This window comes from Propithecus coquereli, unplaced genomic scaffold, assembly GCF_000956105.1.
Source record: "Propithecus coquereli isolate 6110/MARCELLA unplaced genomic scaffold, Pcoq_1.0 Scaffold2, whole genome shotgun sequence".
NCBI classification, from domain to species: Eukaryota; Metazoa; Chordata; class Mammalia; order Primates; family Indriidae; genus Propithecus; species Propithecus coquereli.
Genome location: NW_012144966.1, coordinates 4,914,017 through 4,925,909, shown reverse-complemented (window position 1 = coordinate 4,925,909; position 11,893 = coordinate 4,914,017). Strand labels below are relative to the sequence as shown.

Below are 11,893 nucleotides of genomic sequence, written 5' to 3'. Positions count from 1 at the left end.
AATATAATCTACAACTGATTGATTTTACACTGCGAAGAAGATGGTTGTAGTGAACGTGTTAAGCCGGCGAGCGCACGGAGTAAAACTACAAATGCCCTTTGGGTTTCTCTGCGGGGTCTTTGAGAGGTAGAGAACCAGTTGATTTTCTAATAGGATAAGGAAAAGTGGTACAGAGAAGGAAGGGGTTAGGGGTTGTGTTTGTGCGTAAGTTTTGAACTGAGTCACCTTCGGCTCTCTCTGTAACAGGGAAACCTCAAGCAAACCTGTGCCTTTAAGACTCAGTTGCTATCCAAACACAAGTAAACAGAGTGGACCATTAGCAGGCGCCGGGCGCGGAGGCGGAGCCAGGGCGCCCAGGGCCCCGCGCGGCTGCACGACGCCCGCCCGAAGGGGAGGCGGGGCCGCTACTAAAGCCCAGGACTCTGGGCCCCGGGCAGCCTGGGGAGGGACGCGGGCGGGTATTGAGCTTCCCGCGCTTGCTGCCGGAGGGTGATGGCCCTGCGAGGCTGCTGGCTCCGACCTTACTCGGAGTCGGCGGCTAGAGGCTCGCCCAGGCGCGTGGTTCTGAGCGAGCGCTGAGCGCCGGCCCCAAGCACCCGGGGTCTTTACATATTCCGCGTCCACAGACGCTGACGAAAACGAGGATCTGTTCTCGCTTTCGCTGCTTTCAGTCCTCCAGATCATGTCCGCGACTCCGCGCGGAAAAAGAAGTTTGCCTGGCGTGGACCCAGTGACCTTTCCAAGCTGTGCGTCTCGCTGCCTGGACCGGGTCTGAGCGGCGCTGCCCAGGCAGACCCCTCTGCCGGAGGTGAGTGTCCGCTCTGGGAAAGGGCTGTAGCCGCCCTAAAGGAGGAAGGGTTTGGGGTGCAAGGGGCGCTCAGATTCTCAGTCTGCCGTGCCACAGTTAAGATATTGTGAGAAGAAATCGTGTGGATGCAAGCCCCGGGCATTGTGTTTCTCCCTTCCTTGGATCCCTCGGCACGCGACTCGCAGCTAACACCCAACCACACACACTATAATAGTATGTACTATTTATCAGTTTGGGGATGTTTAATCTAAACATTCAGCAAGACTTCTTATAAAAGCGGATCGACGTACGCTGAGATCAAAACCCACAACCCCATCGTGTTTCTGCCCTTGCCCTGGAAAGCCCGGGTCGACCTGTCCCGGAGCAACCGCGCCAGCGCAGCGCAGACGGGCCCGGACACACAGTGCCTGCCCAGCCTACGACGCTGAAGGCGCGTTTCAAGAGGGAAATAGTTCAGTCTTAGGTAATTCTCCAACCTTGTGCTGGCCTTTTGCTTTTCCTCTCACTCTCCAGTCGTGGCAGAGGGGGCAGAAAGCCAGCTCGCCGGGGGCTTTAACGCTTGGATTCTCGAGAAATAGCAACTGAGTTGCGGTCGTACGAAGGAGGGTAGAAAAGGTGTTTGTGGGGGGAGCTCTGGATCTGTCTCCCTACCTGCTAGCAGAGAACAAAAGAGGCTGGCGTTTCCCGGAGAGAAACGGCGCAGACAGATCTTTCTCTGCTAACCAAACTGCAGTCCTGAGCAGAACAAGAAAATTACTCGCACAGGGGGAGCGAGGGAGCAGAAACAGAACCCAGATTATGCGGAAGGCATCTTAATTTAATTAACTCCTTGGGAAGGCAGAGGCGCTGCGAAGGGACAGGAACTTCGCGGCCTTTTTCTCTATTCACCTGATACAGTCTGGCTTTTTTTTTTTTTTTATGATCTTCTTAAATCCACTTAGACCATAGCTCTCTGATTTATGTCAAATTCTATTGTGGTTTGGACTGAAATTCAGTGAGCCTATGGATCCATCAGCCATTTCTCTCAGATACCAATGCACAAGTTTTAGCAGATGAATCCTGACTATATTATTTTTAGATAATTCAGTGTAATAACACCATTACCAAAGAGCAAGACTCTTTAGCAAATTACCACGTACTTTTTTCTCTCCAATGTTTTGAAAGCTTCAGTGAACTGAAATAAGTATGTACACATCTCCCTTGTTAACAGCTAGTAAACTAAATTTTACAAAACTTCTGTACATGCCTGGAAATTCCTGTGAAGAAGACTAATGAAAGAAAAGTAACCTCAGTTCCACCGAGATATTTATGCGTTTTCATTGGTTTAAGTTTCTTTCCTTGAAAAATTAAAAGTAACCAATGGTCTGAAACGGGATGGTGGAGAAATGACAGGAGATGGTGATCACTGTTACTGCCTGAAAGGGAGTGTGGGAACTGCATGGTTCAGTTCCACACAAAACGAAAGTACCTTAGATGTCTGCATTGACTTAAAATTTTTTTTTACATACTTTTCCAGCAACTCAAGGGGAGTGTGGAAATCTAAATGTCCTAATTATTTATGGCAAAAGCGTTTGGTGGATATTTAGGGTTGTTCTGTTTGTAAAAGGGTTTCAAAAGGACCACTAGTTTTGCTCTTCCTATGTGAAGAAATTATCTGTCCTGCAAATTAAAACAAACACATCCTATGGAATAGCCCTTTTGTGCCAACGTGAACCTGAGTTATAATAGAGTCATTAATTTCTGTGTCATGAGCCATTTGGAGAAAAGGGAAGAAAGATGGTACTCAACTTTCTGGGGCAGAAGTGACGTGTAACCTTTATGGCAGAGTTCACTTTGTGCATTTGGAATCGAAATCACAGGTTGTGATAGTCCATCAGCTGACTACCCCCCCCCACACACACACCCCCATCCTGGGAGTTGTGCTTTGCCTCCTGTATTTGTTTCTAAGAAATCTAGCCCGGGAATACACCTAAATAATGACCTCAGTTTCCTTTCTATAGGGGAGAGGCTGCTTTTCAACAGTAGGGGGAAAATGTATTTTGAATCTCTGGAAAATCTTCATTAGCCAAAGAGAAGGAAATAAAGGTGTAATTTATTATTTTTAATTGAAGGGGAAATAATCAGGTAGCTCACCAGGGATGTTAGTAGAATCCTTTTTTCCTCCCTCCCTGGAGAGAGGTCTTGAGGGTTGCCGCTGAACAAAAAATGAATCGTGATTTGTGGTGGGAAAGTTTATTACTAATGGGAGTTTACAGTTTCGGTCGAATGGTCTGACTGAGCCCCTCTGACTGTTACACACCTCTCATTAACTCAGAGCCTGAACTCCCAGACCGCACACCACTAAGCAGAAGCGATTCATTTATAAATCTCTGTCTCTGAGCCGTTCCAAACAGAGAAGGAAGGTGCGGGCCCCACCGAGGCAGCCACATTCTGCCTTGTCAGAGTGCTCGGTCGTTAGCGAAGCCCCCTAACTCTGCCCCCAGACACAGCCACAGGCAATACTTCACAACGGCTCCGGAGAAGAAAATTCAGGCGCAGAAAGGGGTGGGTGAGGAGGGAAGGCTGGACAGACTTTCCTACCTTCCAGCTAGGGCCAAACGCCAGGCGTGGTGGTTGGCGGCGCAGACTAGCCAGGCTGCCCCTGTCCGGGAAGAGCACTGAGTTTTGAGTCCCGCAACTGGGGAGCCGCCCTCCGAAGGAAGGCCCTTGGCCGCCAAGCTGGCAGAACCCGCTTCTGCAAAGGGGCTGGCAGTGGGAGAAGGTGGCCCACCATGAATGCAGGTGAGGTGTTCCCAGGAACTTGGGAACTGAAATCAGACCTCTGTGCCTCTTCATTGCCATTGACGGCGCAGGGAGAGGGGAGCTCCCTGCTTAGGCCCAGGCCGCAGACCCCAGGCCGGGCTTCCCGGTGGCGGGAGCGCAAATGCACACACTCTAAGGCCGATAAACAAGATGATCCTGCAGGCTCGCAGAGCCGCACTGCACTCGGCCGCTGTGGCTCCCTAGCAGCTCCTACCCTCTCCCTACCTAGAGAGCGCTTCCCTCTCCTCAGCTGTCTCCAGGGGCCTCCTGGGTGTAGAGGCCGCTCCTCGTGCCAGGCCAGGAAGCAACTCGGGCCTCCCGAGAGCTTGGCGCTCAGTCTAGGAAAGGGGTTCAGGCCTCACTCCACCTCCCGGGAGCCCGAACCATCTGGAAGGGATCTTGGTGGGGGGTAAGGGGGGGCGGCCCCTGGGAAGAAGGAGGGGGCGATTCTAGGCCGAATCCAGCCCCTAAGATGTCACTTTTCTTTCCTGCGGCCCGCCACCGCTGATAAATGGGACTGAGGCAGAGGAAGGAAAAATAAAACCTCCGAGGTCAGCGCGGGGCGAGGCGGGCCCCTCATAGGGCCCTCTGGCCCAGGAGGATGAAGCGTGCCCCAGCTGCGTCCCCGCACGCCCCGTGCGGCCCGGATAAGGGCGGGAAAGGCGGCCGCCGGGCAGGGCGACCAGCACGGCACGCAGCTAGAGTAACCGCTGCACAGGGCCCAGCCGGACCCACGACCGGTCCTTCCCACAGGGAGCTCTGAGGCGCCACGGGCCATTGAGGTTCACTGAGCTTCGCCTGACAGGGTGTGTGGGGGCGGGGGCGGCTAGGCTGAGCGCTATCCCCACTGGGGCCCCCTGACACGCCTGTCTTTCTCTGGGACCCGAGTCTTCCGCTTCAAGCGTGCCCAGAATCCGACCTTACTGTGGGTGTCCAGAAAGGCTGCCCCAGCGCCCCGCTCTCCAGGGTGCCACTTCCTGCCCCGATCTCTGTGGGAACTCGCTGGGCAGGTGCTACGCCATCCCCTCTTGGCTTCTCTTGGGGGGGTCTTAGAGTAGGGTAGGGAGCGAGACTTGGAAGATGTGGTTACTTGCGCGGGCGCCAAAGGCAGACGGAGCTGGCTTGGATAATAGTCACCGTCTCTCCCTCTCTTCCCCTGCCATTTTTAGGGCTTTCTCTGCGTGCTGTTGTCTCACTGGGTTTTCGCCGGAGCCCCACGCCCACCCGCCTCTGAGTCCTGGAAGAAAGGGGCGGCCCCCTCCGCCTCCCAGCATCCCAGAAAATGGGGAGCAAGGCCCTGCCAGCGCCCATCCCGCTCCACCCATCGCTGCAGCTCACCAATTACTCCTTCCTGCAGGCCGTGAACACCTTCCCTGCCGCGGTGGACCACCTGCAGGGCCTGTACGGTCTCAGCGCTGTGCAGACAATGCACATGAACCACTGGACGCTGGGGTATCCCAACGTGCACGAGATCACCCGCTCCACCATCACCGAGATGGCGGCGGCGCAGGGCCTCATGGACGCGCGCTTCCCCTTCCCGGCTCTGCCCTTTACCACCCACCTATTCCACCCCAAGCAGGGGGCCATGGCCCACGTGCTCCCAGCCCTGCACAAGGACCGGCCCCGTTTTGACTTTGCCAACTTGGCAGTGGCCGCCACGCAAGAGGATCCCCCTAAGATAGGAGACATGACCAAGCTAAGCCCGGGGTTGGGTAGCCCCATCTCAGGCCTCAGTAAATTGACTCCGGACAGAAAACCCTCCCGAGGGAGGTTGCCCTCCAAAACGAAAAAAGAGTTTATCTGCAAGTTTTGCGGCAGACACTTTACCAAATCTTACAATTTGCTCATCCATGAGAGGACCCACACGGACGAGAGGCCGTACACGTGTGACATCTGCCACAAGGCCTTCCGGAGACAAGATCACCTGCGGGATCACAGGTGAGGTGGGGAAAGAGATTGTCTGAGAGAGGGAAAGAGAATTTGTCCTGGATACCGAGTCCTAACAGACATTCTAAATGTCACTAAAATCACCTCTGATCTAGAATATACCCCCAAAGACGCCCCCCATCCCGCTTCAGCTACCCCCAGTATCTACCTTTTTCTCCCAGCAGGCCCCTGCTGCGTTCTTGTTCAGGATGAGGGAGGGCCGTTCCCCAACCTTGGGCAGGAAAAATCTGGTGGGTTGCCCTTAGTCCTGGGATCGGTTTTCGTGTTTCCTCCCGGTAGGAAAGGTGGGGGGGGTGGAGGGGGCAGGAAAAACCGAGAGACCCCGGAGTCCTTCCCATGCTGGATGTCGGTCCTGGCTGCCGTTGGACCACTTCTGAAAATCTGCTCCGGCTACCTCTACTGGGTTGCCCTGCCCTCCTCCACCCCCCACCCCCGTGCACCCCGGATCCTGCCACGCGAACCCTTCTTTTAAGCCATATTTGTGGGGGTCTTGAGGTCACTGAATTTAGGAACAGCTCCCACCTCCCCTCCACGATCTTAAACTCTACATTAACAAACGGCAATTGAAGGAATATTATAACGTAAGTGTTTTCATCTGGTAAAAACTTCCCAGGAGTGGGGGTGGGGTTATCTTTTCCGAACTCTACCTACCGGTCTCTGAGATGGGACTTTTGTATCCATCCTCCGCGGCTGTTAAGGGATTCGCTAAAATCAGTCCCCCTAAACTCAGCCTTGCCTTGAATCCTGACTTGGCCAGTTTAAATCCCACAGAAAACCGTAGAGGCCAAGAAGGGCTGTTTCGGCACGATTTCGAGCTCCAGAATACGCCAGAGAGGGCGATCAAGTGTAGATAAAGCCCGCCGGCCGGTGAATGTTTTGAAGAATTCGTTAGTTGAGGTTAACCATAAACAGAATTACACAGAAAAAAAAAAAATCTAAAAACATAAATAACGGAAATCATATTTCTTTTGTTCTTCCACGATTTCGTTTTGAGTAATTGTCAAAAGAAACTCTTCGCGTCAGGGTAAAGCCATTTCAATGAAACCTTATATTGATTTTCAGGTATATCCATTCCAAAGAAAAACCCTTCAAATGTCAGGAATGTGGGAAAGGATTTTGTCAGTCTAGAACTCTAGCAGTTCACAAAACTTTACATATGCAGGTAAGTTTGTTTTTTTTGTTTAAAAACTGACTAGTTCATTTTATCATTATTCCTTAACAAAAGGTGTTCAATGACAAGGTGTTTCTCCTAAAAGGGACTATTTAGATTAGTTCTCTAGGTGGGGAACAGCAGCACTCTTAATTTTTTAATACATAAAAATCTTATTTAACATAAATACATTTATATATTTTTCTTAAAGAACAGGCCACTTGGTTTGTCGTAACTCCTAATTTTAGAATTTTTTTTTTCATCCAATCTGCCCTGCATTTAAAGCTCTCATGTTTGGGAGGAAATAAAGGTAATTTTGATAATGGAGGCATGGTGAAATCCCATATGCTGTCTTTCCCAGGGGCCTCATAATTTGTAGCTTTCATAACATTGAGAAATAGTTTAATTTTCCAGCAAAGAGGAGCCTTATTACCCGGGAGAATGCCATTCCTTAAGAGAGGATTAGAGTTTTTCCTTCCCTCTTTTCCTGCCTATGACATGGTGATGAAATGTAAAGAGCTGGAAATCACAAAGCCCCCCGTGGTGGCCGCGGGTCTGCCTCCTCCCTTATCACTGTAATCGGGCCTCTGTGTGTGCCTGCATGTGTGTTTTCATGATTGGAGGATTAGGAGCGCAGATTTGTTCCTGCAAGTCCCCTCTTTTGTTGTCATGAAGTGTTATGTTAACGCTTGTGATACCGATAAGACAGAAACTATTGAGAAGGGTGTAGTTGTGGTGTGAAGGATTAATCCTTTGCTTGCTTCACATCTGAACAGGAATCTCCACACAAATGTCCCACATGTGGAAGAACCTTTAATCAGAGAAGTAATCTGAAAACTCACCTTCTCACCCATACAGACATCAAGCCCTACAGCTGCGAGCAGTGCGGCAAAGTGTTCAGGCGAAACTGTGATCTGCGGCGGCACAGCCTGACTCACACCCCGCGGCAGGACTTCTAGAGAAGCCCAGGATCTGTCCCGTGCCGCCGCTGCTCCCCTCCCCAGACACCTCTCCACGTCTCCTTCTATGGGGGTCCACCCCCAACCTTTCACTGACCCCAGCTCTTCCCTTGCTGCAGCCGCACCTGTAGCTCCAGGGAGTTAACTCTTCCTCTCCAGGACTGAGAACTATAGAAAGACACACACTACATCCCTTCACAAAGAGCATATGCTAGATTTCCTGTAGATATTCACAGCTCATTTTAGAGCTCTGTACATAATGTCGTGGGTCTTTGTTTTGTTTTGTTTTTATATCTTGTTGGATGCACCTAGGTATGGAAAATGGAAGCCAAATTTATCTTTAAAGACTGTATTTTCAAAATAAAACATTTTCTTGTTTCAACATTTCTGCAAAGTGTCTTGCTATTTAACTTCTGTTTTTCTTTAGATTGTAGAAGAGAGGGCTGCCCCTAAAAATTTCAATACTGAAGGGTATTCTTTATTCATAGGTTTTAAAAATAGGACTTCTCAGAATCTTCTTACTGAAACTTCAGCCCTTCCCTTTTTGCACTGTGGCATTTTGGAATTGGACAAATCTCTTGATTTTTCAAAGATAGAAAAATTGATACCCCTGAGGTTTTGTCCCCTTTTGTTTATTCCAATTCCTTGTGTATTATTCCTTGAGATAAAAGCAATCTATTGATCATTATTAATAACACGCAACTTCAATGGTTGCTCTACTGGAAAGCACAGGGTGAGAAGCAGCATAAAGCAGAGAAGGGAGCTCGCCACTTCACGTTTTAATAGTCCTTGGCCGGTTGTCACAGTTTATGACAGGCAACTTCTCTTACCATTAGACTTTGAACACTATGATTTATAACTATAGACAGAGACTTTATCCTGCCGTCAGGAGAGAAGTCTAAAATCCTCATGTAGGAAGACAGAAGCTTCAAGAAGATGTGACCAAGGGGAAAAGGGGGAAACTACTTAGCTATGTTTGCACAAAATACTTCTTTCCAAGGGTGGAGATCCTTTCTTCTAGAAGGTTAGGATTTCTCTGCAAAGCAATGTGTTAGGTTACTGGCAAGGTTTCCATCACTGGTTGGCCTTTTGTCCCTGGGAAAATGCCAGAAGTGCAGTTTACTCCATGTATAGAGCTCATGGCAAATATGTAATCACCTTCTGAGGCATTTCAACCTTTCCCAAATGGGTCCTGGGGAATATGACACTAGTATGGTAATAACTCTGACATATAGTGTAGGATATGGGTGGAAGGCTTTGGATGGAGATTAAACAGTAGGGTTATGCAAAGACTAAAAGGAAAATGATTGAACTGAAAGGGGGAAGATCCGAGGAACTTGTGGCCCAGCAGACCAGTAGATTCTCTTGTTTAATATTGAACAACAGGATGAATTCTCAGAATTTTAAAAATGAGTATATTTGTGTGAGGATGGCATGTTTCACCTTCAGGGCAACATGTCCTATGTTTGTACTTTAGAATCTTCCAGAAGGGTAGGTAGGGATTTGAGAACTAGATCTGAATTTCTTACCAGTGCCTTGTTCAACACAACTTACTAAGAGATTTCAGAAAGTGTTCCCAACTCACTGATTACCCTGTTCTCAGGAGAGTTGGCTAGATATCACTTTTGCTTCTCACAAGAGATCAATTCTCTCCGACAAAGTGTCCACTTGCCAGCCTATGTGTCTAATGCTCACACAAATGCATCCCCCAGCATGGGATAAGCTTCCTGAGAAGGGATAGGGGTGGAGTATGGAGTGCATGTAAGTGTGGCAGTTAGAGGAATGAAACAGTTGTTTGCTTTCTTTTGTTTGTACAGAATTAACTCAGTGACCTCTCCTCTCTCAAGATCCTGCTCACGCCTTGGCATAGGAGATTTGAATACTTTAGGGCAGGGTTACACATTGACTGTCCCTAGAGCCCCCTAATCCTGCAGGCTTTTTGCACATAGTCTCACAGCCCCGCCCCTCCTCTACCAACTACAAATGTCACAGCTCCATCACACAGGGTTCAGTCGAATTATCAAAGAATGACCCTTGCTCGCTATCAAGCTGAAGGCATGTTCCCAGCAGAGAGATACATAGATAAGTGCAACCAGAATACTGTTCCTCTGCATTTATTTTAGTTGAAAAAAATGGAAATCAGAAGGGATAGAAGAAGAAAAGAGGAGAACATGGAGAAAGCCATTCTTTTCCATACACATACTGTTTCAAAAATTAGAGTTAATTTATTTATAATTAATTTACTCATTAATTTAATAAAAGCTTATTATGTGCTGTTCATGTGCCAAGCTCTGTGCTAGGTTCCACTGATTTTCACCATCAGTTTCTGCCTTTCTATATCTAGTGACACATTTTTGGACTCTTGACTACTTAGATAATTTAAAAACCTACAATAGGGTTTAATTGAACAGTGTCCCTCAATCTAGACTCTTATATCCAGCATCCACCTAGGCTCAGAAAGGATCCAGCTTCTGTCAGAGTAGACTCTTCCCACACACTCTTCATGATCTCAGGTGAACTTTTGAACAGTGGGTTCCTCTCCAAATTTTGGATTTTGTTTTCTTCTTCTTTAGATTGTCCAAGTATATAGGAAATGAATCTTATGTGACACAAATTTATGAGACATCATAGGGAAAAAATATTACATCTTAGGAAATAGACCTCCTGGGGTTTTTGGTTCAGAGAAGAGTCATTATTTGAGTTTTAGATTAGGCTGTGTTTTCCTTACTCCCTCTACCATGCTCAACTTATGAACCAATACTCCTGGCAAGAGACCAGGAGTGGGAAACATCACGAGTCATAACCACAATGCTGAAGAACTTCATAAACAATAGTTAAGTATTGCTCTTGAGCTGTGACTGTAATCTTATTTTGTAACCTATGTGTGATATTTTAAAAATAATTTCAAAAATGAATCACATTGTAATTGATAGTTAATATAAAATTATGAATGTGTGTTAGGTGCTCTCACTGATGCTAGTCTTGAAATGTAGGTCATTGTAGGACTAGTGCTTTATAATTGTAGCAATTAAATTAGCTATTTTGCACATGCACATCCTCTTGTACATGAGGAGGCCTTTCTAAAATTTGACTCTAGGACAACTAAATATTTAAAAAGTCAACAAATATAAAATCCCAAATCATAAATAGGCCCAACTACCACTAGTGGTAAAATCAGAGGCAGTTACTGGGAATTTTTTCTGTTCATCTGAGAGATGTTAGCAGAGACATTTGGACCTCTTCGTTTAAACAATGTCAATCAGATGCTCTTGCCCCAACTTTAATTTTGGAGGGGCAGCCTGGAAGGCACTTGGGAAACATTAGTTCTTGAACATTGTCAACATGACAGACTAGATGCATTTGATTAAACACTGTAGAATCCATAGCAAATTTTAATACAAGAAGAATATTGACATAAAGCGTTGTCTCTCTTTTTACTGAAATAATTTTAATATTATTTTAATAAGGAAAGAGAAAAAAATTGATGAAACCATATAACTATTGCGAATAGAAATGACTTTTGTATTTTAGAGGTTTATTTGTGTTCACCTTTATTAGCGTGTTATATCGAGTCTATATTTCCCAATTTTTCCTTTTCCGATGTAACTTGCCACTAATAACCACCTCTGCTGACAGCAATGAGCAATAAAGGGTGTGGAGATTCAGAATGATTCTACTTTGATGACTTGAGATATTTCAAGTTCATTCCTGTTTCTTTTTTTTTTTTTTTATTGCTTGTTGGTTTTTTTCCCCCAACACAAATTACTTTATTATCTAAGCTATGTAACTCTTTTTCTTGAAACTTTCCAAGACAAAACTGATAGGGGAAAACTGTACAACCTAAATAGCCCACAAGAGGAAAATTGTTAAGTAAATTATAATGCTATATCTTTTAGGATGCTTTCTATTGTACAAAACAGAAAACCCACCTCAAAGGGTCTAGAACAATAGAGGATTTGTTTTCTCATATAACAAGAAGTCTCAAGGTAGGGTCCAGGGATGCATAATTAATCGGAGTGACAGGATCATCTAGGGTCCAGTTCTTCCCATTTTTCTGTTCTTGCATCTTTAGTGTGTCAATTGGGCTCCCTTCTTGCCCAAAAGATGGCTGCAACAGCTCCAAGCATCGGCTTCACTCCTTCCTCCTCAGACACATTCCATAGGCAGAAAAAGGGATTATTTCCTCCTTGTATCACTTGTTAAGAAATAAGAATCTTTCCCACAAAT

At 47.0% G+C, this 11,893-nt stretch overlaps 1 protein-coding gene across 2 annotated transcripts; it reads left to right on the top strand.

Annotated features, from left to right (window-relative positions):
• Positions 1-396: 396 nt before the first annotated feature.
• On the top strand, positions 397-8,045 carry OSR2 (odd-skipped related transciption factor 2). Of its 2 annotated transcripts, none has more exons than XM_012643573.1 (4): positions 397-808; positions 4,780-5,548; positions 6,620-6,719; positions 7,566-8,045. In XM_012643573.1, the coding sequence occupies exons 2-4, from the start codon at positions 4,893-4,895 to the stop codon at positions 7,638-7,640; spliced, it is 831 nt and encodes a 276-aa protein (XP_012499027.1). In that variant the 5' UTR covers positions 397-808; positions 4,780-4,892; the 3' UTR covers positions 7,641-8,045. The 2 variants fall into 2 exon arrangements, with proteins under 2 accessions (XP_012499027.1, XP_012499026.1); XM_012643572.1 differs by having other exon boundaries at positions 7,484-8,045.
• The last annotated feature ends 3,848 nt before the right edge of the window (positions 8,046-11,893 follow it).

Bases quoted from the DNA above. Each gene is read 5' to 3' on its own strand.
- OSR2 (XM_012643572.1), top strand. From the start codon at position 4,893: ATGGGGAGCAAGGCCCTGCCAGCGCCCATCCCGCTCCACCCATCGCTG. The intron at 5,549-6,619 runs GTGAGGTGGGGA...ATTGATTTTCAG, and splicing joins GATCACCTGCGGGATCACAG to GTATATCCATTCCAAAGAAA. The intron at 6,720-7,483 runs GTAAGTTTGTTT...ACATCTGAACAG, and splicing joins ACAAAACTTTACATATGCAG to GAATCTCCACACAAATGTCC.